Source organism: Eublepharis macularius, chromosome 3, assembly GCF_028583425.1.
Source record: "Eublepharis macularius isolate TG4126 chromosome 3, MPM_Emac_v1.0, whole genome shotgun sequence".
NCBI lineage: Eukaryota > Metazoa > Chordata > Lepidosauria > Squamata > Eublepharidae > Eublepharis > Eublepharis macularius.
The window spans coordinates 69,188,711-69,213,682 of record NC_072792.1 but is presented as its reverse complement, the minus strand read 5'-3'; the positions used below and the strand labels follow the sequence as shown (position 1 = coordinate 69,213,682).

The window sequence follows — 24,972 nt, the reverse complement described above, 5'->3', positions numbered from 1 at the left end:
CCAGAAAGTTGCTTGTACTGGGTTGCATGGATTATGTATGTTCCAGGTCAAGAGTGGATCATAGCTGAGTTAAAATCAGTCAGTTTAACTTATGCATTATGTTAGCTTTTGCACCTTTGTAGTTGGTGGGCAGAATTTCAGTCTTGTCAGTGAAGCAATATACTCCTCAGAGCCATGACTGTGCCAGTACTGTGACATACATTTGAATTAGAAATGAGTGATCACTCCACTGTGCCTACACAGTTGGCACACATTTGGCACTCCCCCTTTGCACCTACACAGTTGGCACACATCATTTTTTTTTAATAACACTTTTATTAAGAATGAACAATTAACATACAGGCACACATCATTTAAACTACACTGTGGTGCATGCCCTGGTTATATCTAGATTAGATTACTGCAATGCGCTGTACAGGAGGGAGCTGTCCTTGAAATGCGTTCAGAAACTTTGGCCATTTTCACACAGCCACGCGCCCAGAAGATCGAGCGAAACTCATGGCATAGAAGCGTCTTCCTAGCACGATTTCCTGGCACGATCCTGTTTAATGCCACTTTTTCTGACGTCATTGGGCCATTAAAGAAGATTGTGCTGGGAGATCGTGCTAGGAAGATGCTTCATGCCGTGAGTTTGCGTGATCTCCCAGGGTGCGTGTGAAAATGGCCTTTAATTGGTACAGAATGCTGCAACCAGGATATTGACTGGAGTGTGTGGTATATTGATACTATTTCCTTAAGAATAACTCCCGGAAGCCTTCCAGAAAGGAGAGGCCCAGGTCTTGTGACCACAGCTGAAGGAGGAATGGAAGCTGTAAAGGACTAGTTCCAGTCTGTTCAGTTAGTTGCCTGTGTGTTCCAATAAACATAATTCTTGCCACCACTGCTTGCCTCAATTACTAATCCTTTTCCTCCCCACAGAAACAACAGAGTGGGTCATAAAGACCACATCATTCCAGTCTTGGCCCATCTACACTGGCTCCCAATAGGTTTCCGATCACAAGGCAAAGTGTTGGTATGGACCTTTAAAACACTCTATGGCTTGGGATCAGCATATCTAAAGGACAGCCTACTCCCTTTTGATCCTGCCCAACCACTGTGGTCATCTTTCGAGGCCTGCTCAGGTAGTAACGTGGAAGAGGGTCTTCTCAGTCATGGCACCAAAACTCTGGAACTCTCTCCCCAGGGAGATTCACCTGTTTCTTTCTGCGGCTATCATCCACTAGCGGGTAAGACTTTTTTGTTTCATCCTTCATTTCCTCAGGGATCCCTCCTTTCTGCCCTGTACTTTGTTATGTTAATGCTTTTGTATATGTATTTTAGCTTGGTTTTAATTGTTTTAATGATGTTTTTGCTTGGTTTTGCGCTTTTATTATGTTTGTCTTGAATTTGTGAGTTGCTTTACTAGCCCTGATAAGAACAAAAAGGCGGGCTATAAATTTTCTAAACAACACGACCATCACCACAGTTCGAGGGCATCAGCCTTTTCGCCTGCACAGTCAGCAGCATTTATCATGTTGATGCATATTCAGAACTGATTGCTTGACTCACCTGTGCCCAGGTCATAGCCAGGCCATGATAATTTCTTAAAATACCTGGCCCAACCAACCACTTTGTAAAAAATCCCTGCTTTCTATCTATGGTGTTAACTTTGAAAATGAGGGGCGTCATAGCTTTAAAAACTCAATCTCTATAACATTTGTTCAATGCTGTGACATCAGACTCAGCACTCCAAAAGAGTGGGCTAGATGATCCAATTCAAGAGGACTGAAGAGAAAACCCAACTTAAAATTGAATATGGGTCAATTCAGCACATGAAGATAACAAATAAATGGTCACCAACTGGTTTAACAGAAGTTGCCTCAAAGAGAATCAGTGGCTCCGAGTTGTTTGGATGCTCACGGACAGTTTCCAGCTGATCATTTTCAGAAGGGTCAAGAAAGAGGGAAAAAAATACAGATCAGTCTCTTTAGTGAGAAAATCACATCAGCTCTTCAAACTGTATTTCAAAGACGAGGAGCAACTCCAAACTTAAATATACAAATATTTAGTCAGTAGAAATTAAGCAATTCTTTTTAAGGTTTTAATTTTAAGGTTATATTTATCACTAATTATGACAGAGACAAGATATCCAAGGCTTACAAATTTTATATTTATTGTAGCATAGAATGAAAATGGTTTCTTAACAAACAAAAAAAGGAGAGAAAATTAAAAAGACTCCCCTCCTCACTTAGTTGCTGTACGATAGATAGGTAGGCAATATACACTCTTCAAGATATGCTAAAATAAATTGGTACCAGACCTAACCAGAAGTTGCTTTTATCCATATTTCCCCATTAGTAAGTAAGTGTTGCACTAAAACTGCACTTTCCCAGTTTCCTGCATGCCTGCTACCTCCCCACACTCTTGTTCCCCCACTTTCAACCATGAAATATGTCTTTCCCATGGAACCCCAACAATTCCACCCATGCAAATCCTAACCTTTGCAAGCTCTGGCAGAGGAGGCTCTAAGCAATTTTCCTCTCCTGCTCCACTTTACAGATATGCAGACATAAGGGCTCAAATACTCCAGAATGCTGATTAGAAGATGCCCCCCTTTACTTGCACTGCCTTACAACTGCTTCCTTGTCAAGTGACTATTTGTATGACACATAGCAGTTCTCCTTAATGACAACTGCTTGAGCTGAGTTCATCTGTAAGAGGGGTAGGCACAGGCAACCTTTCTGGCTCAAGTGCCAAAAAACCCTGTTAAGTCTACCTGCCACCTTGAGTCTGTTTGCAGGATAAAATCACTATAAATAAATAAATAGGATGAAGTTGGTGTGCTGGCATAAGTCTTAGGCAGATATAGGGTTTTTATTTTGTGTCTTGCACAGTTATACTGCTGCTCCAAGTTGTCCTGAATTCTACTGGCTACAGATGGGCAAGGGAGGATGGCCAGCACCTGCACTTCAGACAGCAGCACCACACATGCATCTGGCAACCTCCCATGCTCACTTCATGATCTGACTGCACTGAGTAGCAAGGCTGTGCATCTGCAGAATACAACATCAACTGAATGCTTAGCTGGGGGCAGTCACTAGAAGTGGTGTCAGAAGGATCTCTGGTTGATGACACCCCTGCCTAGGTTCAACAGAAGCCCTGCAGTAGTGGTCTGTCTTAGCCATGTGCCACTACACCCCTGCTTTTGGGGTGAAGCAAGGAAGATAACATACCAAGCAAAATTGTTTGGTGTGGCACCATTTGCAACGCATGTCAGGAGTTGCCTACCCTGTTGACAGGATAGCTGTTGACAGCCCACTTTTATAAGTACACTGAAAAGAAGACTGAGAGGGAGAGTACAGCTAGTTGAAGGCAACTGTTTGGTATCCTGCTGTTAAGTTAGTGCCACTCATGATTCAAAGACTCAAAAATGGGTCCATTACAATGTTTTCCTCAGCCTGCACATCATGGGAGGGACATCACCTCTGGTTCGGCATATTATTTGTATGCAGACTGTCCTGGGTTCATCTTCAGTTTAAAAAAAGGACGTTAACTAGCTAGTTGAAGGAGACCCCTCTCTTCCAGAAATCCTGAAGAGCTGCTGCCATTCATAGTAGATAGTGCCAAGGAATGGTCTGATTCGTATGTCGGCTTCATAAGATTTGTTTGCCAAATGGTGTTGCTACTTTCAAAGACAATATTGACATATGCTGAGTGACACATAGTAAGAACAAATGGTATGCAAACAATTAAGAACTTTCAGAAATTCCTGTCACGTACTAGATGAAATTTTTACCTCAGTCCTACTGAAGTCTCTTGTTTGTTGACCCACTGACAATGATTCCGAATAAGAATTCAACACACAGTCACATTTAGGCTTAAGGGAAGCTGGAAAAGAAGATGGAGATGCATGCAAATCTTAGTGTTAATATGATTTACTGTACAGCCCCAATTTTTAGTTTTCCAGACTTCACATTTTCTGTGCTATCAATGCAACTTTATATATAAAATTTTACTTTCACAGAAAAGACTACATGTATACGTTTTATACATTGTACTTAAACATACTGTTCATATTTGTTAAATATTAAAATAGGGTATGAGGTACAACACCCAGGTACAGCGAGCAAAGAAAGAATTAAGACATAACCAGTTTGTTCTAACTTGGGGAGACTGGACACAGAGTGCAGCATTCAATTATTCATTTCTACAGCATCCTGGGAAGAAAAGAACACACCCTTCCAAACAACTACATCAGCATTAAAATGAAAATTTGGTTGCCCTATCAAGATATCCTAGATATGGAAATGTGGGGTTTGTGGTAGTCTTACCCAGATAAAGTTCTATTTAATATTGCTTTTGCTATAATAACATTTTACTTGTTAATTTAATGTAAGTTAATAACTCATGATATGGTTACAACGAAATGTTTTAAACATCTGTTGAAGTTTGTTAATGTTATGTTTCGTGAGTTATATGTTGTAAACTAATTCAAAATTAATAATAATAATAATAATAAAAAATAAAATTTTTTTTTAAAAAATGAAAATTTGGGAAGCTCTGCATGTATGTCCCCTGAAAATTCTAATCCTAAACCATATCTCCTTTGTCAAAGACAACAACGGTACTTTAAAAACTTGTTTTTGTGTCAACAAACCTGGCATAAATCAGACCAGCCCACGTGATTGTGATGGCGGGGAGGGGGGGGCTTTAAAAGTTACAACTGCGACAAGCAACCAGTTCATCCAAACTGACTTGTATAGGGCTGCTGCAAGTTTCAAAATGCACTATCTTCTGTTAGAAAAGCAAGGTTAACAAAAGCATTGCTGCCACTAACAGACAAATCCAACGCAAAGGTACATACCCTTCGAAGTCCATAGAAGTCAATGGGTTTAGAAGGCTATAACCCAGCATAAGACTGCACTGCAAAACTATTAAGTTCAGAAGTGGTTGTCTATTTTAGATTTTTCATAACATCTTCCACTACAGGTTTGACATCACTTGCCCATCCTTCAGTCATATTTTCAAAACAAATGACATTTTGTTCCAACAGTGATGACTATGTGAGAAATTCATCTTTTCAACTGGCTGAAACCTTTCCACTTTAAAGTTGTGTCCTGCTCCACAAATTCAATGTACATTCAGTACCTTATGATCCGTGCTGTGTTTTGCACCTGGACATCATCATGTTGGCCAAGGGTGCAGTAAGTCAGGAATGCTACCGGGATTATTACAAATACAAAATGCTAAATCCTTTAACTTCCAGTTATACCACCGATCACTCGCTAATACCTTTAGTAATTTTTCAGGACAAACACATCACCAACAATTTGTCAAACCTGCCAAATGTTTTGTGTTAAGCGTTTGCTGCTACATTGCATCTATCATGCCTGTCATTTAAACACAACTGAAAACCAGCAATTTTAGAGCTCTTTACCCAGCATTACAGCTAAAATTAGACTTGTGTTAACAAGTCATTTTAATGAATTGAGATTAAATTTCTCACATACAGAACTGCTTGAAGATCACCTGCTTGAAGATACATCACCTGCTTGAAGATAATCAGGCAGCAGAGTCTCCGGCAAAGTGTCTGGCAAAAGATAACCATTCTTCCGAGCAACCACAAGGTGAAAGGCAGCACAGAATTCTGATAGTGTCAATGCTCCATCGCAGTCTACATCACTAAGTTCCCTGCAAATAAGTCAGTCATTAATTATTTATCTCAGAGCACAACTGACATAAAACCATCTTCTATTTGGATGTATATGTATATCTTTGTTGGTGATTTGGGTCTTTCCAGCATAAACATCCCGGTTTAGCATCCAGTTAAACCTGGATGTTTAACTTCATGAAACTACTGTAATTTTATTCCAGTACATTTTTATGGTACATTTGTACAAGTTTTATTTATGCGTCTAGTAACCAGCTGCCTCACTGTACAAATTTAGAAATTTTCATAAGATTCATAAAAAGTTTTGCTGTAGTGGGCCATCTGCAACATTAGCTAAGCAGATAAATTAAAATCAGGATGAGGTCTCATTAGTAAAGGGCTGATAAATTATGCAGCTTGTTTGAAAGGAACTAATTAGGTTTCATCTGATAAGGACAGCCAACATTGAAGCTTAAGAAATCATCTTAACTCTTCCAAATGTGTGTTTATCTGAACTCTTTGCAAAACTATCTAGCAGATTGTTGTGCTAATTAAGTTCTTAAAGATATTCTTCAGAAACCCTCCAAGTTTATATTACTGTTCAAAACTCTCGAGTCCTTCTGAGAAGGGGCAGTAGCTCTATAAAGATAACATAAAAGGAAAATCAACATACCTCCTGCTGTGCTTGATCTCAAAGTGATTTGGATAACAGCAAGTCATTTCTTTATAGATACTTTATAGATACCACAGTTTTTTAAAAGATCCAGTAAAATTATTATGAATTATAAAACAGTAATTACCATATGTGTGAAAGCTCAGGGATGGGCAGCTTAGATTTTGTGAAAAAGTTCTTAGCCACAGAACCTGTCAAGAATAAAAAGCTCATCAAACAATGAAATAATAGCTCTTATTCTTATTTATAGTCCACTTTTCTCACTAAGATCCAAGGTGGATTCCACAGTGCAAGTGAAAATATAATATAACCAATAGCTAGGACGTTCACTCAACAAAGTACAATAGTGAATAACAGGACATTCAGTAAAATAGATACAAATAGGGTATGGTAGCAGAAATTTTGTTAACAAGCATAAAGCTGAGCACAGAGATGAAACCTTTCTGAAACAAAGCATAACTAATTTACATGGCATGTTTAGCAACATGGAAACTCCCTAGTAGGCACATGTCTACATCAGCAGACAGTACCAAACAGTGTAGCATATAGTCCCTGTTCTTACCAAGAAATCTCTCTGAGCTACTTCTTAGGACACAGCCTTATAAACTGCATAGAAAGCCCTCCTGAATAATTCAGTTTTGCATAGTTTGTGGAAAGGCAGAAGAGTGGGAGCTTTCCTGACTTCCTCAGGCAGGTCATTTCATAAGGTGGTGGCTACCACAGATCACAATTTGCATTAATTCTTAGTAAATGGTTAGTTTTTTAAAAAAAAACACTCTGAGCGTTGGAAACCATGGAGTTCTTGTCACATTAGACAGATTAGTGTGAATCATCTGTTATTTTTTCCTACATTTATTTATCTGTTTATTATTAAAACATTTTTACCCCACCTCTCCTTGTAGTTCAAGGCATCTTATAATAGATTTAAAACATTTACAGTTAAAACCAAAGTAAAATGGCAACCCCCAAATCCCTCCCTCCTCCCCTTAAAAGAGGAGATGTAAATATGTGACTTCTGATAGGTTAGAGTCAAGTCAGTTTAATGGCTTCCAGAATTTTATGCAAAGGATTGTTCTGGAAGGAAGCTCCAGAAGCTGACAAATATGTAAACATTCATGATTAACACAAACTTACAGGCTCCCATACAGACATAATGCTTCCTTTAGCATGGCTAAGCTCTGCATCTGACTAGCAAAGCCATTATTAAGGTCTGACTACAAACTGGGATGTGATTTGGAGATTGTTAACTTTGTCTACCTGAGCAAACCTTGGTTAAGCAGTTTCTCCCTCTTCATGAGCTATTCCAGTGAGTCCTGGATGGACATCTAGGGGAAGGGCTTACCTTGGCGGAGCTTTGTGTCTGGGATATTAATTGGAGTTAAGGCAATAAAAATAGTGTTAATGGGGTTAAGTGATAAGCCTGCAATGAGCCAAGCTTTCAAGACAGCCTTAATATCTATGTAAGCTAATTATGCCCGGTGAAGAAATGTTATCAAACGAAACCACAGCATGTGTTGTGAGTGTGTTATGTGCTGTTTCCAACTTACGGTGACCGTATGAATAAAAATCTTCCAAACATTCTATCTTGCAAACTCGAGGATGTGCTTCCTTTACTGAGTCAAGCCATCTCATATTAGGTCACCTTCCTCTTTTCCTACTGCCTTCAACTTTTTATAACACTATTGTCTTTTCCAGTGTGTCTTGTTTTCTCATGACATGTCCAAATATGATAACCTCAATTTAGTCATTTTAACTTCTAGGAAGAATTCAGATTTGATTTGACCTAGAACTCATTTATTTGATTTTTGGGCAGTCCATGATATCTGTAAAACTCTTCTCTAACACCACCTTTCGAATGAATCAATTTTCTTCCCGTCAGCTTTCTTTGTTGTCCAGCTTTCACATCCATACATAGTAATGGGGAATACTACAGTATGAATTATCTTGGTCTTGGTCTCCACATGTTAGTCCTTTATATGAGACAACGGCCTTTACAGAACCCTGTACCAAGTAATTACTTTTTACTTGATTCCTACATGGCCCTAAGCCATTAAAACTCCTCCTGTATTTTGTCAACAGGATCTACTCCACTTTCTAGCTTGGTTACTTCTTTTCAACATGATAATTATATTAAAAAAACTGGTTATCATGTACTAACAATATTTCTCACCAATGATTTAATTTTCTGAAAAAATTCTTGGCAACAGTGAAAGGAACTCTCATCAATAAGTTGAAATTTAGGCTGAACATTCTGAATTTGCAATCTCCTAAATTTAAATTCTAGCAAAGAACCATAATTCCATAAAAGTTATTTTTCATTTCTTCCCTTCAGAATCTTCTGTTGCTCAGAGAATTCAAAACATACAATAGCATGCCTGAATACAATTTCTTGGAATGGTTTCTTAAAATCAATAGAACCACAGCACAAAAAATTCTGAACCACATCCTCCTTTAAGCAGTAAAATCCTCTGAACTATTTTTATCTACTTTTGTTCTAGATCATAATATATAAATTACTTTTTGCACTGCAATGTAACAATAAAGATGAAGAAGTCACTGCCAGATTACCTTGAGGTTAGGACTGTATGGTCTCATTCCTACAAACCATAATTACAACGGTGAGTGGAGGGTAGTAGCGGATCTGAAATCTTTGCCCTGAAATCTTCAAAAAGCTAATGCTGGGGTTTGAAAGAACACTGTGTACAAAATTCCACACAGCATAATAGTGTGCAGTGAAAAGGGGGAATCAGGTGAAATCATTCCCATCTTCTTCTGTGGGTGGTGAAAGCACAGCTTAGCAAGATTTCCATTCATGCAAAATAGAGGATGAACAATTTCACCCAGCTCTCCCTTTTTGCTGCAACTCCGCAGTGCCTTGTGACATTTCATCCATGAAGTTTCCCCATGAAGTATCAGAGCTTTTCAGTGGAGAGGGCTGCTGAAAGAGCTGCATTTGCTTTCCGCTCACAGTTTTTAGTATTAAAACCTATGAGCCATCCTTGATAAGCAAGAATCATTAGAAAAAACAGTTTTAATTGAACACACACACCACGCTTTGATTTACACTGTTGACATTTAACGGTTTAGGGCTCAAATCTACAGAGTGCTGCAAATTCTGGCAGAAGATTTGAAATGAGGAACATATTTCCTTTACCATAAATCATGCCAAGGTTTCTGCATACATTAGAAGAATTTTTCACATCTACAATTCCAGAAGACTGGAAAATAGCACGTTTTAAAAAAGAGCCCAGAGGGGATCCAGGGATTTATATGCCAGTTAGCCTAGCATCTATCACAAGTAGAAACTGTTATTAAAGACATGATTCTTACTGCTATTGCTAAGGGAATATTAAGCATAACTTCTGGAAGTCTTGCTTCATCAAATTTTGCAATTCATTGAGCAGGTTAAGAATCATGTGGACAAGGGTGATCTGGTAGATTTTATATTCTTGGACTTCCAAAAGGCTTTTGACAAGGTACCTCACCAAAGCCCCTGAGTAAGCTTAGCAGTCATGTGTGGGTCTGTAGGTCAGCAGGATAGGCATACCTACCCTGACCAAAGGGCACTCTGCTCCCCTCTGTTCGTAAATGCTTAACAATGCAAAGTTTCTCTTAGCTATGTGCAGTTTCGCTGGTCCTGTCAGTAACTGGTTAACTGGATGTCAGCACAGATAAACATTTTGTCCTTGGTCATCAGTCCTTGTGTATGCATGCTGTGCTTAAATAAAAGAGCCACTGCCTGGCTAGAAGAGACTGGCCTTCGCAGACTGATGCTCAGAATCTTCAACCCTGTGTCGTGTCATTCCTACAAGTGGCGCCCAAACAGGGACTCCGCTCACCAACGCCTGGCATAGGCCCCTTGAGTACACTCCTTCGTCGCTGTCTCAGTGACCCCTTCATTGGTGAGTATGGGAGGACAATTTTCACATGCCCAGTGCAGGCATATAGAGGAACTCTGGTTCCTGGTTCAGAAGTCCGGCGGGACCGTGACTTCTAGTCAACTTCACTCCTTGTTTCAGGAGATCAATAAGTTGTGCCCCTGGTGTCCTGAGGAGGGGTCTCTCTGCCTCAAGGACTGGGAGAAAATCGGCCGGATTCTCCATGCCCCGCCACGAGCTCATGTAGAATTGTTGCATGCCTGGCACCAATGCAGGCATGCAGTGGAGAAGTTTACACCCGCTCTCACCACTGCTCAATTGTCTACGGACTATCCACCAAAGTATGCTGATGTGCAGTTGCTTCCTCCAGCACCACTCAGCTCCCCCTCCCCTCCACAACCTTCTGCGGCTCCCAGTAAAGATTTTAATCCTCCACCTTCTGCTGGAGGAGTCCCAGGGCGGCTTGTGAGGGAGGTTCTGGAATGTGAGCTCAGGCAGGCAAAATCCGAGGATGTGGCAGAATTAACTGAAATGCTTGCTATCTGCCCAGTTCATCTTACTGACCAGGTTGATGCTCAGGGTCGCCGGATTGTGGAGTATAAGCTTCTCTCTTATCCTGTTCTTACTGAGTTAAGGAAAGCTATTCGAGATATGAGATTGCAAAGCAGTTATGTGCAAGGCATACTTGAGGCTGTTATGCGTAATCATACCCTAGTTCCAGAGGACTGGAAAACCACAATTCGCATGCTTTTAACTCCTGCACAATATGTGGTTTGGGAAAGTGAGTTCCGCCAGCAGTGTGTATTAAGAGGCGCCAATTCTGGCGGAGCTTACACTGTTGAGCAACTCTATGGGGGAGGAAATTTTAGTGACACCAATCATCAGATAATTTTGCCTGCTGCCACTCTGGAGGTTTCTTCTAATTGTGCCTTTCGCGCTTTTCAGCGTGTCCCATCCTCTGGCAAACCCTCGCAAACCTTTTCCAGCATTCACCAAAAAGCTGCTGAGCCTTACACAGACTTTGTTAATCGTCTTCAGGAGGCCCTTAAGCATCAAGTAGATAATGCTGCAGCCCAAGAGGAACTGTTGATTAGATTAGCTAAAGAGAATGTTACCTCTGAATGCCGAAGGGTTATCACAGGTCTGGGGAAAAACCCGGAGTTGGCAGAAATGATTAGAGCTTGCCAAGATATAGGAACTTCCTCTCATCAAGACTTTTTTCTGGCTGCCGCTCTCCGTCAGGGTGGGAAGCCTGGGGGGAAATGTTTTAACTGCGGCAAGTCTGGTCATTTTAAAGCAGAATGTCAGGCTCCTGGGGGTGGGGGTGTACAACCGACACCTACCAGCCCAACTTGAACAGGAAAGCCCCTCACACTTGTAGCTTTGCAGCAGCTCCTAGGCAACCTTACTTGGGTGCGACCTTATTTTTCTTTACCTACCAGTCTTTTGAGCCCATTGTTTATCAGAGCGAAGGTCGCTGGCTTACTAAATATTCTGCTACCCAGGCTTCTCCCCAGCGAGCCGAGCTTGCTGCGGCTATCCTCGCATTTCACACCTTTGCCCATCACCCCTTCAATCTTATCTCTGATTCACACTATGTCTGCAAACTAATTAGCTGCCTTTACTGTTCTTCTACGTTTCAACATGTTTGCAATCAATGGAATATTTTTCTTTCACATGGCATTCCCTATAACTCCACTGGTCAAGCTATTGTTGAATGGGCTAATCGTTCCTTCAAAACCCTGTTGCAAAAACAATTGAAACAGGGTAAATATAGAACCCCTAATTTAGCAAATGTTACACAGCAAGTCCATAAAGTTCTTTTTACTTTGAATCAATTAACTTTCTCTCAAACCCCAGGAATCATGCCTTTAATAACCTGGGGTCGAGGTTTGCTTCTTTTCTTACCCCTACAGGTCCTTTGTGGGTTCCTACAAAGTGTGTGCATCCTGCTCATGGCGTGGCATCAAGTGGCAACCAACCCGGTGCCCAAGATGGAAAAGGTCAGCCTCGAGCAAGCTTAGACTGCCAATTCACTTCTCATTCTGTGTGTGCTGTTTTGTTTTCTGACCCCTGTCCAGACAAATTCCTTGCCTGACCGCCTGCAATATAATTTTTGGGAACGTCTCACAAAGCAGATTAACATTTGCTCCTTTTGTATTGTCGAAGGCTTTCACGGCCGGAGAACGATGGTTGTTGTGGGTTTGCCATGGTCTTGGCATTGTAGTTCCTGACGTTTCGCCAGCAGCTGTGGCTGGCATCTTCAGAGGTGTAGCACCAAAAGACAGAGATCTCTCAGTCTTTTGGTGAGAGATCTCTGTCTTTTGGTGCTACACCTCTGAAGATGCCAGCCACAGCTTCTGGCGAAACGTCAGGAACTACAATGCCAAGACCACGGCAATACAGCCCGGAAAACCCACAACAACCATTTCCTCCTTTTGTCTGAAAGAATCCACTGATATGGACATGCTTTTAGCTTCTTGTTTAATCCCAGTATGTACCCCCTTGTCCTATCTGTTGAATGATACTAACCTTAAGATGTTTATAGACCGAACACAAATTGGGTACCAGCAAATGTATGATTGGGGAATTACTTCTTATCAATTACCTTCATTGTATACTCCTTTTATAGCTTCTAATAGCGTTGCTAACCAGACAACATGCACACGCATTGTGAATTGCTCAGCCAACCCCAAAAAGCCTCACTGTTTGTCAGCTGGACCAAACGTTATTAATTGTTCCACTGTTGAAAATGCAACTTTTGCCTTTGCTTATATTAGTTTGCCCCCTGGGTGGTTTTTCTCTTGTGGCTCCCGAACTTTCAACTATATTCCTGCCAATTTGTCTGATACTGTTTGTTGCTTAAGTCGTCTTACTGTTGTACTCCCCACCAAAGAAGGTTTGTTAATCCCCACTCAAAGACGCCAAGCTGCCCCGCTAGATTCCAGCTGTGACTCTACAATGAATCTCCTAAGCGATGCAGAGGCCGTGGCCCTTGCAGCCTCTCTGGTCGGCGTTCCAGCGCTCACCATTTTGAACCATCGAACTCTTAGCAAAATAGCTTGCAGCCTGGCAAAGACAATAAACGCAACTTCTATTGCAATTGCCGCCCTGAATGCTGAGCTTATAGAGCTCAGATGTGCTATTTTTAGCATGTTTAATTCTAATTTGTTGCCTGTTACAGTGTCTCCCTACTCTTGTAACTATGGGGTCGAGGGTGATTGCTAAACAACCTCACGTGTATCCATTGATGGCCCCTCAGGCCAAAGCTTTAGCCAAACAACTGCGTTATTACAAACTGCATGCATCTGATGTTGGATCCAATCTAGAGTCAGATACTGAACAGGACTGCTTGTTGTAAATTGATTCCTGCTCCTAATAAATAAAAAGAAAAAGAGTGGAGTGTGGGTCTGTAGGTCAGCAGGATAGGCATACCTACCCTGACCAAAGGGCGCTCTGCTCCCCTCTGCTCGTAAATGCTTAACAATGCAAAGTTTCTCTCAGCTATGTGCAGTTTCGCTGGTCCTGTCAGTAACTGGTTAACTGGATGTCAGCACAGATAAACATTTTGTCCTTGGTCATCAGTCCTTGTGTATGCATGCTGTGCTTAAATAAAAGAGCCACTGCCTGGCTAGAAGAGACTGGCCTTCGCAGACTGATGCTCAGAATCTTCAACCCTGTGTCGTGTCATTCCTACAGTCATGGGACAAGAGGATGGGTCCTCTAATGGATTATAGGAAGCAGACAGTTGGAATAAATGGACAGTTTTCTTGCAAAGGAGGGAAGTGACCAGTAGGGTCTCACAAGGATTGGTACTGGGACTGGTGCTATTTAATTTGTTCACAAATGGTTTGGAATTGGGGCTGAGCAGTGTAGTAGCCAATTTGCTGAAGATGCCAAATTATTCAGGATTGTGAAAACCAAGGCAGATCGTAAAGAGCTACAGGAGGATCTCTCTAAACTGGGTGAATAGGAAAAGTGACAAATGTTCAGTGCTGGTAATTGTAAGGTGATGCACAATGGAACAAAAAAAATCTACCTTTAAATATATGGTGATGGGCAGAGACTGAGAATGAAAGAGATTTTAGGATTATAGTGGACAGCTGAAATGGTGGGAATTATCCTCTAGTGGGGATTATCATGAAAGGGGTGGGGGGAAACTGCCAATACTGTAATGCCCTTGTATAGAGCTATGAGACAGCTCCATTTGGAATATCATGTGCAGTTCTGAGCATCATATTTCAAAAAGAATACTGCAGAGCAGGGAAAAGTGAAGAAAAGGGCAACTGAAATGATTAAGGCTGAAGATTATTGCACTTTTTTAGTTTCTAAAAGAAGGCATTTAAGGAGAAGAGTATAATAGTTCATAATGTTATGCGCAGGGTGGAGAAACTGGATAGAGGGAGCTTTTCCTCCCTCTCCTGTAATACTAGAACCTAGTGGCACCAAATGAAGTTGATGGGCAATAGGTTCAAGACAAATGAAAGGAAATACAATGAAACAATTATTGTATTTTACGTAACATGTATTCTACATGTGAATTTTATGGGCATGATCCAGTAACATTAAACAATTTACAGTGAAATCAGTGGGTTTAGACCAGACTAATTCTGCACAAGATTGTACTGTTAAAAAAATATAGTCATTAATAGGGCAATTAAGACTATTTTTATATTTCTCAAACTGAACTAAATGGGATTTGGCTGGAGTCTGCCCAATATTTCTTGGACTATATCCTAAGGCTCACAAAAGGAGTTCCATAGCATGGATCTTTCCCATTACCATGGCAGCCTAGTAGGCCTCAATGAAGTCTCAGAAACAATCTGGTTTCAGGTAAGCAGCCATGCAGGTCTGTAGCAGAACAGCAGAATTTGAGACCTGTGGCACCTAAGAGACCAAGAAGCTTTCAAGAATCATAGGAGGAAGTTAAAAATTGGTGAAAATTGTCACTTGCACAAGCAGAAATTTCACTGTAAGTGGGGAACAAAGGATCCAACCTACTGTTATATATTTTAGAGCACTAATTTTAAACACAGAAAATAACCCACATAATATTTGGAATTTTTTTAAACAAGGAAGTTAGTCTTCTCAGTATAATACACACAAACCCTCAAGAAAATCCTATTAAGCTGGTACTTTGTGTGAATTTTATTCATTTCTAAGACTTTCAGTTCAGAGTGCCTTGGTGTGCATACAAAGAATATTACCTGAAATGAAAGAGTTCAAGTCAGGTTGCAGGAACTTGAACTGGTTGATGTAATACTCGCGTTGTTCCTCAGTTATCCTCCAGGGGTCATCTGAGTAATTACTACTACTGTTGTCCTGTGGTTCTCTTTCTACTGAAAAAGACTTCAAAAATGGGTAGATTACCACCTCAGAAATAAGGGTCAGAATGAGCCCTAAAATAATATTCATCCGAAGTATAACAGAAATAGATGGTTCGCCCAGTTAAACTCTCTCTCACACACACAAACAAGAGATGGTAAAAAGTTAGGCCATCAAGGTTTGCAGCATTCATTTTCAAGGTGAGTACCACCTAGGGAAGGAAGACACCCCCCCCCCCCAAATAGTTTGCTATTAAATTCTCCTATTAAATATACACGCACAATAAATACAGTGACTTGTTGAAACTTACGATACATAATAGCATGATTCGAGTCCAGTAGCATCTTTAGAGACCAACTAGATTTCAAGGGTACGTGCTTCAAGAGTCAAAAGCTAGTTGAACTAAATAGGATACACTCTGTGGGGAGAGTGGCAAATAAATAGAATAAAATAAAAGTTGGTCTCTAAGGGGCAACTGGTGCTGAACCTTGCTTTTCCACTGTAGAACTGCCCACCTACAACAGTCCATATTTTATTTCATTAGTAGGAAATAAATTATCAACTGTTAATTTCTGATCCATTCAAAATGCACACAAGTTAGAGCAGCGAAATAGCTGTATGTCCTCTAGCCAACTTTCACACATTTTTTAGATTCTTATCTCTCCTGAATGCATTATAGATTCAGGTTGGTAGGTGTGTTAGTCCGCAAAAGAAGAGCTTCATTCAAGACCAGTAGCACCTTAAAGACCAACAAGATTTCTGGGTAGCCGAGGAAGGGAACTTGACTTTTGGAAGCTTATACCCTGTAAATCTTGTTGGTCTTTAAGGTGTTACTGGATTTGAATGTATTATATACCTGGAATTATTTTTTTCCTTGGGAAAAATATAGAACACCTGCAAGAAATAAATTTTACATCCCTTTTTGCTACTGTTCTAGCCGTTGGATACTCATACTCTTCATAGCTTCATTCAAAATTGTGTCAGGCATTACATATTCTACATCAATAATTATTTTAGCCAGCACAGGAGTTTTCCATTTAAATAGTTTTACATCCTCATGGAAAGTATTACCCGTGTCAGAGAAGAATGTGCTGGTACTGATTTGGACCCATAATTCCCTGATGTTGGTCCTTCTTGTTGGTGTGTCGAATGTCGAACTTCATATGGCCCTATATAAGAGGAAGGAAAGGTAAGTCAGAATATTTGCCAAGATTGCACAAGATTGAAGTAGACTTTAAAAACAGGCCTATTTTCATTCACATACCAAAACCAGCGAAGCCAAATTGCACCTTTTCTATCAACAAAGTCACTGTATTATTACAATTCCTTTACTTTACCAATTAAAACCCAATTCTTGGTATGTTACAGTCTGAACTGGATCTACAAAGTGAGAATATCAGCACAAGTTGAATCACCTCAGAGTCTATGGTTGCCAGCCTCCAGGTGGGACCTGCAGTTCTTCTGAAATTACTTCTGATCTTCAGACTGAAGCAATCAGTTTGTTTGAAGGAAATGGCAGCTTTGGAAGGTGGGCCTTATGGCATCACATACCTGCTGATCTCCCTCATCTCTTCTAACTTCACCCTCCCTAGACACTGCCCATGAATTTCTGGGAATTTCCCAAGCCAGTGTTAGCGACCCTAGGTTCATTTTTGAAATTAAAAGTTATAATAAAAGTGTAACATGAAACAGCTCCATTTCCGAGCTACACTTAGAGGAGGTATAAATGCCTTAAAATAAATAATATCTAAAGCCTCACTTGTCTCCATGTATCCTAATACAGAAAAAGAAGCAAATCCTATTCTAGAAGAAATGCCAACCTCAAGAACAGCTTTAATGAGGATGAATTAACCCATCGGAGACAACAGAAGGGTATGATTTTACATAGCTAAATCCGGTATTTGCCAGATAAAAACAGATAGGAATCATCTGTCAAACAGTGGACACCAACTCAATGTAGCAAAAGAATGAAACATCAGTACACAAGTTTAGCTTTGCCAGTTTTTGTTTTTTGCTGAGCACCATCTGCAAAATAGCTGAAATCAGCTCACAGCATGACATATACTGCTGTGATACGTGTATGAACAGCAGCTCAGGGTATTTATTGTACAGAAGCCATAGCTCTCCTCAGCTGAACATACAGTGCATGCCTCAGCTGCAGATTAATCCAGTTCTAGTGGAGGACCACAGATAACAAGTACTGGGTATTATTTCTGCCCAAGAACTTAAGAGAGTCATATACAGTGAGAGTAGATAATACTTGGTGGTCTTATCCAATATATAGAGTGCTTCACTGGTACCCTACTGTATTGACCATGCCATCCCTGGTGGTAGGTAACAGGCCACACATTTCCATTATTACCATATATTTCTATCCTTTTAACCTTGTATTTGGTAATACATTCTTATATGATGGCATTACTATTAGGCATGGCAGGATAAATATTTTCTTAAACGTTCAATGTTGCCTTTTACCAGCTGCCCAGGCTAGGGATTTTGCTGTGGCAGCACCAGAACTGTATGTAGAATGGCCTTTGACAATGTGAGGAAAGCCTTTACTTTAGAAAGTTCTTTTCACTGCAGCAAGACTAAAATATTTTAAAAGGGCATTTAAAAATTAATCATCAACTGTATTTTTAGCTTGCTTTTAAGTCTGGTTCATACATTTTAAATTTTGTTGTCTATGTATTTTTAGCCAATTGGGATAGAGGTGGGATAGTTGTATTTTAAATAAATAACAGAATTAGAGTTTTAGCATTATCTATTCTGACTGGCAGCACTTCCCTTAAGTCAAACTGGAGACGCCATGAATGGAAAATGCAAAGCATATGCTTTACTATCCCCTCCCTCTTTTCCAGAATTGTTGTCAAACGGTATACTACAAAATGATATGGGACTGGATCCAACAACATCATTCTTCTATTGGTGGCTAGCTACTTCTTTCAGAGGAAGCTTTTATACACCAGAGGAGAGTTCCATCATAAGCAGAGTCAGAGGGTTCATCTCACAGCTTGCAAGCATTCATTTATACTGTTATTTATTGTTACTATAATTCAGTATTTTAAGTATACGCAATCAAAATATTACAAGTCATATGCTTTAAAAATATCTATTCACAATTAAGACAACTAGGACAGGGTTGCGACTCTTCCAGTGGGGCCTGAAATTCACCCAGAATTACAATTGATCTCCAGACTACAGAGATCAGTTCCCCTGGAGAAAACGGCTGCTTTGGAAGATGGACTCTATCCCTGGACTATACCCTGCTGAAGATACTCTCTTCCCCAAATCCCACCCTCCCACTCCCAGATCTCCAGGAACTTCCCAAAGTGGAGTTGGCAAACCAAAGTGGAATAAAGATTCTTAACATACAATGTCCAGCCTTTTTTTTTTTTTGGAATGGAAATGAATTTATAAGAACATTAACTTTTTATCTTAAGCTAAAAGTGTTCTGATTCTAGAATTTTATTTATCCAGAAATGCTTAAAATCCGTGGCTGGGATCCAAAACAGAAAGCGAGCTGCACACATGGTTAGACTTTCACTTTGTTTATTAATTGATTTCTCAGCTCCCTCTCCAGAAACTTGTTTGTGGTGCCTTACAACTGAGAGAACAGATAGTCCAAGTCATTCCGAAGAAAAACAAATATTTCATGATAAACTGGGTTGGGGCTCAAATTATTTGGATAAAAAGTTACATAGGATTACAGTGGTAAGGCGCCCCAAAGACAGATAAATACATATGGACAAAGTCTTGGAGATTCTGTAGTATTAAAAGGAAACTGAGAAACAAAATTAAGTTATCTGACATCAGGAATACCAAATAAAATGTATATTAAAAACAATGTAAATCTCAAAGTCATAAACAGTTTTCCATGATTATAAATATTTTTTAAAACTAGGGGAAAAGACATGAACAACATTCTATAATGAAAGAGGCTACTAAGTGTATCAATTTGTAAGCAGGTTCTTGTATTAATTTAAACTAAGACAACACTGAATAATGAGAAAGCAGGAAGGTTGAGCTAGTTTCTTTAAATGGATGTAATTAAGATAGGAGATTCCTTAATCACTCTTACAACTAAATCTCATTTTACCTCCATGCTGCTGTTCAAGCCCACTCCTCAGTATGCCATACCCATAAGTCAAGGGAATTCTCTGGTAGCTTGATGGAGAAGCAGGTGGTGAATCAATGGGAGACAGAGTGGGAGACTTTGCATCTTGCTTCAAAATAAAAAGGAGCAAGGAATGATTACAGAATTCTGACTGATCTAGAATCACAGGCTTGGGCCCAGGAGAGAGTTTCTATGGGGACAAGGATTTCCACCTGCAGAGTGCCACTTTCTCACATCCCCTTCCTGCAGGACACTGAATGCTCCCTCCAAATCCTGTTTCTGGAGCAGGACAGGAGATCCCCAAGAATAGGATTTCAGGGGAGCACTTCAGGCTGCTGCAGGAGGGGGGGCATAACTTATGTTCCCTAAGTGTAAATCCCAGTCCCCCCCCCCCCGCCCCAAATGCTAGTTTGGATCCAAGCCAGTGAGATTATATGTAAAGTGCATCAGAAATTAGGTATCAAATAATTTTTTACCCATAAAGCTGCTCAATCTCTTCACATTGAATATCTATTGAACAGTCAACATCTGATACCATTGCTTGACATACAGTTATTACTGATTCCGTACCTAATAATTGATAGCTAGCTTACAATGATACAACAGCATCTGACTGTATTTGACAGCTGATATGCAACAGTATTTATTTACTATTTCACAGTATTTGGTAAGTGTTTATTGCACTTGATATATGACATGACAAAAACACAGCAGGAAACCAACTAAAGTGCCCAAACATTAAATTCAAAAAATCTAAATTCTGATGTTTGTGAATGATACAGTTCAAGAGATTTCAGAGTTTTCAAGCTGTGTGCAAAATTTATGTACTCCTTAATCTTTACATGAGGACTCAATTCATAGTCCAAGAAACTGCATAGGTGGTCACTTAAAAAACCTGACTGACAGCAGTGTGACAAGCTGTTAATGGGAAGGGTGGTTTGACTGATTTAACCATATCAACATAATACAGGAAAGGAAAAGTTTGCTTTGGTGGGGATAAAACTGTTTAAAAGACATTGGGATGAATATGGATCTTGAATGAGTGATTATTGACTGCTGACAAATTAGTCATTACAGACAAATGGGGAAAAAATTTCCCCTAGTGATCTCTGAATGGTCAAACGATGTTTGGAATGTTGCTCTAATGACCAAACTAACATATTTTTATAAAATTCAAAGAAATAGATCAGTTTTTAGAGAAGGTTTGTGGAAAGATTGGGCTTGTTTATTGGATTTTGGAAAGCTAAATTGAATGTACAGTTTCAACTTTTCTAAATAGCTTGCAAATTTTGTTTTGTGTTGTTGTATACATGATTTTTTATAATTAAAAAATCACCCAGACCACGCAGAAAGCCACTTCACAGACACAACTGATCAACAGCTGCCTCCAACACTGTGTTGTTTCAAACAGCTTTCCACATATACACATATACAGAAGAATGCTACCTATCAGCTGCTTAGCACTATCGGTTCCAAACCAGAAATAGTCTTCTAATGTGATAGCTCTTGTCAATTTAACCTCTCTGCTTAGGCTGTGGCAACAATACACCTAGACCACTGAAAAATACTTTAATCACAATTTGCAGCAGTAATGGATTTGCTAGGAGGCCAAATAATGATTTCTTAATGTTTTTCCAAAGGGATGAAAAATGAATTTCATACAAATCAAAGTAATCGAACAGGCAGCTGTGTGTGACATATTGGAGGTGGGGAGAGACTGCAATTGTATTGTCAACACCCCATTTTACTGGTCACTGCTACTTCTGCTTCTGATAACTAAACCAGAGGGTGCACTTTTTATTTATAAGACCAGAATCTAGTATTTTAGTATAACAACAAAACATGAATACTGCAAAAAAGGCTTTTTACCTGTTTGTCTCCTTCATCCAATCTTCTTTCAGCTGTTGCATGCGGGATCTGAAATTTAGCTCCATGTGCTTCTGCAGGATGACTGTACCGCATTTCATTATCAATTTTCAGTGCCATAAACCGAGGCAAGGGTAATTCTTCAATAACCAAAATATTATTACAATTAAACTGTGACCATTAAAAAACTAAGACTTAAGTAACATTTAGAATTATTTTTATTTCTTAAAAGGAAACAGAATTCTTATCTATTCACCCACATACATTGGGGACCCTATTTTGGGTGCAAAGGTGGCATAAAAATAAATATTTTTAAAAGTGCTCTTGGCCCCCATTCACCAATTTGTGCACAGGGGTTTGAAACTGATAAGGTATCTTCACATCACCTAGTTAGTACATATGTAATTCAAAACAGCCTATTAACTAGAAAAGTATGAAGGGAGTGCATTGTTCAGTTAATACTCAGTACATGATGTTTGCTTCACAAGTATTTAATCCATGGGTAAGCCTTCTTGCCACCAAAAGATCCTACTGGGAGAGAAGATTTTGTTTGGAAGTCACATGCCAGAGTTCTCCATGATACGGAACACATTCCAATGACACCCAATGATCCTTCCACTAGCTTCCAGGAGGAGGGAGTTAATGCTCCCCTCCCCAAAAAGAACACCCCTTGCAACAAATTAACACAAGTAAACATGATCTAAAAGTAGGGACACCATCTCTGTTGAGTGCATTAGAGGTCATAGATACAACTGGGCCAGGTGCTGCCTCATTACTGCACCATAAAAATTGCAATGGCCATAAAAATACATAGGGCATTATTTGGCAGTCTATGTAAGGGCAAAGGGGATGAATCTGGAAGAGGGGAAGGATTTTGGGACACCAGCCAGCTACTGTTTCAGACCTTGTTGGGAAGTCTGTGCTTTTCCCCTTTCTTGCAGTCACCTTTGTATGCCTAAAGTAGGCCAGTCGTGCCAGCAAAAGGGCTTTTGGCCTGAGGGTCTTGGACTGGAGCAGCGAGGAAGATCTGCGGCCAGACAAGATTTGAAAGCTCTTCTTGTGTTTGTTAACATTGTATTTTGTTATTGTAAGCCGATTTGAGGTCCCACTGGAGATAAAAGCAGCATATAAATTAACCTTAAAAATGTAAGTAAAAGAAGGCTATAGCCCCAGCAGAGGGTAATTGGGCAGCCACTTTCTCTTTCTCTAGGACTACACTGAGGGATATTGGAATATAATTGCGCTGTAGTACTGTAGCAATCATTAATAACTGAGTTTTCTTGGTGTGGCCTCACAGTATGGATCCATCTCCTTGTACTGAGGAATGGGGCTAAAGCCTGATTTAGCACAGGACTGTGTGAACAAACAACAGGACTTGGGTGCTTCATTATATTTTGTAGGCAGTACCTTTCACTGCAAAATAAAAATCAAAACTACTTTCTCACTGATATGAACACATGACATATCAGAAATAAAGTTGGGAAGCACAGACTCCTATATACTATCCCCTAATGCAAACATGCAGAAATTTTATTCTCAGCTTCCAGTTTCCCGTAAAAAAACATAATTTATACTTAAAGGTAATATAAATGTTATGAAATAGGAACACACGAAGAAAACATAGCTAAGCTTACTATATAAACTAACATGGTATTTGCAAAAGACAAAGATATAGTATAAGAAAAAGCCTGTAAATTACAAAACCACAGGAGCAGCTGTACAGTTGATGCCAGAGGTATTCTCTGTTAAAACTACAAAAAAACCCTATTCCTTATCAATGTTATAAAATTTAGTATGAAATAGGGGGTTATACAAGGTGTCACATTTCAGAGAAATCAATGAAAAATTACTGGGTAGATGCAGGGCATTTTTTCTGGGTGTATGCATCCCACTGTCTTTTATTAAAAGGAGAAATATTGCAAAGATCTGTCTAGAGGTGCTGATGTTTATCCAAAGTCTAAACTTGTACCCTAGTATACCTTCTGTTCTATTTTTGAAAATCCAACATACTGAGACTTGGGAAGAGTGACTATTAACCATCAAGAAACGAATAAAAAATCTAGATTACTCTAGCTCAGGGTATAAACATTGCTCATTTATTCTACAGAAAAGGGATACTGTCGCAAACCCTCGTCTAACTCAGGCTTGGGCTGACCTTCCTCTACTCCGAGGTAAAACTTCTCCTCACCAAGAATATGAAGCTGAATACTGGGCTGGGAAGCCTTTAGTAGCATGGTTGAGGTTTAGTTTCAACCTTCTTTCTTGTCCCACCCTTAAGAACCATATAAGTGGTATGGTTACTCAGCCAAGTCTAAGTAGGGGAAAGATCAGGAGTTTGTGCTTCCCACAGAAAGGAACTGGCACATGAGGCTTAGGGAGATTCAAAATGAAACAGATTTATTTACAAGTAGGTAAAATAAAAAGGCATGTAGGCAGGTGTTTAAAACTGAAGTAACTTAGATGTTTTCGGACTGAACACTTCACTGGTGTGAGGCCCAAAACACTTGTTATGGTTCTAGTTGCTGGCTTGTATGAAACATGTTGGTGTTATCAGACTTAAATATGTTAAAGTGAGTTCTTTCAGAGGCTGGCACTCCTTCACAAGTTAGGTGCTCTACTTGTAACACACACACAGCATGACTCCACTTCTGCAGACCCCACGGTACTCAAAGTCAAAACCCATTTAAGATACTGGGCAGGAGTTATAGTTATGCCCTAGCTATAACCTCATTCCTTGTGCCGAAGGGGACACTCCTTTCTATCCACTTCTTTGGCCCACTACACTTCCCAGATCTCTTGTGTCTGCCCAGAAGTTAGTGCTGTCTGTCCTACTCTAGTCCAAGGACTAAAAATGCTTCATGAACATTATTATTTCTTTTGTAAGGGTACACCTTCCCTTTGTTTCTTCACACAGAGGACTCTCTGGCTGACCCTCTCTGGTCAGAAGCCAGACTGCAACTCCCCTCACTCTTGAGTTTCCTCCAACTGTCAACCCCTCCCTCTGGCAGCACCAACTGTCACCTCAACATTCCATCACCAACTGCCATTTCAGGCTAGCCACGGGGGACACACACATGTAAATCATCCTCCCCCCTTTACTGCCCGGCAATCTCAGCATTTGAAGCTGAGTCCATCACAGATGCGTTTCCAAAAATAGCTGCAATTAGTACCATTCTTAAATATGAAAAGTTTTCAACAAAGGCTGATTAAGTGGAAGTACTGAGCATTGCTCCAGTCACCACAAATTCTGTACCATTTTCAGCTGGAAAATATATGCATCTCTTGACTCATGCAGTCAACAGGATCTCTTACTCAATAAACCTGGGGTTGGGTTGCCAGCATCCCACTAGGGGCAGGAGATCTCTTACCCCCAGCTCTCATTGCCCACCACTACTCAGGTGTGAGGCAAGAGGAAGTTTCAGGGTGAAATTGAGTGGGGGATTAGTGTCCCCAGCATGATGATGTTACTTCTGACATGACCCAGAAT

The 24,972-nt window shown here is 40.0% G+C and overlaps 1 protein-coding gene across 3 annotated transcripts in view; it reads right to left on the bottom strand.

The window, feature by feature from the left end:
* The window catches only part of REPS2 (RALBP1 associated Eps domain containing 2), a 142,231-nt gene that overhangs the window by 68,784 nt on the left and 48,475 nt on the right, over window positions 1–24,972 (bottom strand). For all 3 annotated transcript variants that reach the window (XM_054973727.1, XM_054973724.1, XM_054973726.1), the window contains exons 3-10: window positions 21,489–21,625; window positions 19,602–19,728; window positions 16,577–16,674; window positions 15,388–15,529; window positions 6,430–6,493; window positions 5,528–5,670; window positions 3,776–3,867; window positions 1,841–1,912 (exon numbers count right to left, since the gene is read on the bottom strand). In XM_054973727.1, coding sequence (XP_054829702.1) covers window positions 1,841–1,912; window positions 3,776–3,867; window positions 5,528–5,670; window positions 6,430–6,493; window positions 15,388–15,529; window positions 16,577–16,674; window positions 19,602–19,728; window positions 21,489–21,605 — 855 coding nt within the window. In that variant the 5' untranslated portion in view covers window positions 21,606–21,625. The remainder of the gene's footprint in view (window positions 1–1,840; window positions 1,913–3,775; window positions 3,868–5,527; window positions 5,671–6,429; window positions 6,494–15,387; window positions 15,530–16,576; window positions 16,675–19,601; window positions 19,729–21,488; window positions 21,626–24,972) is intronic.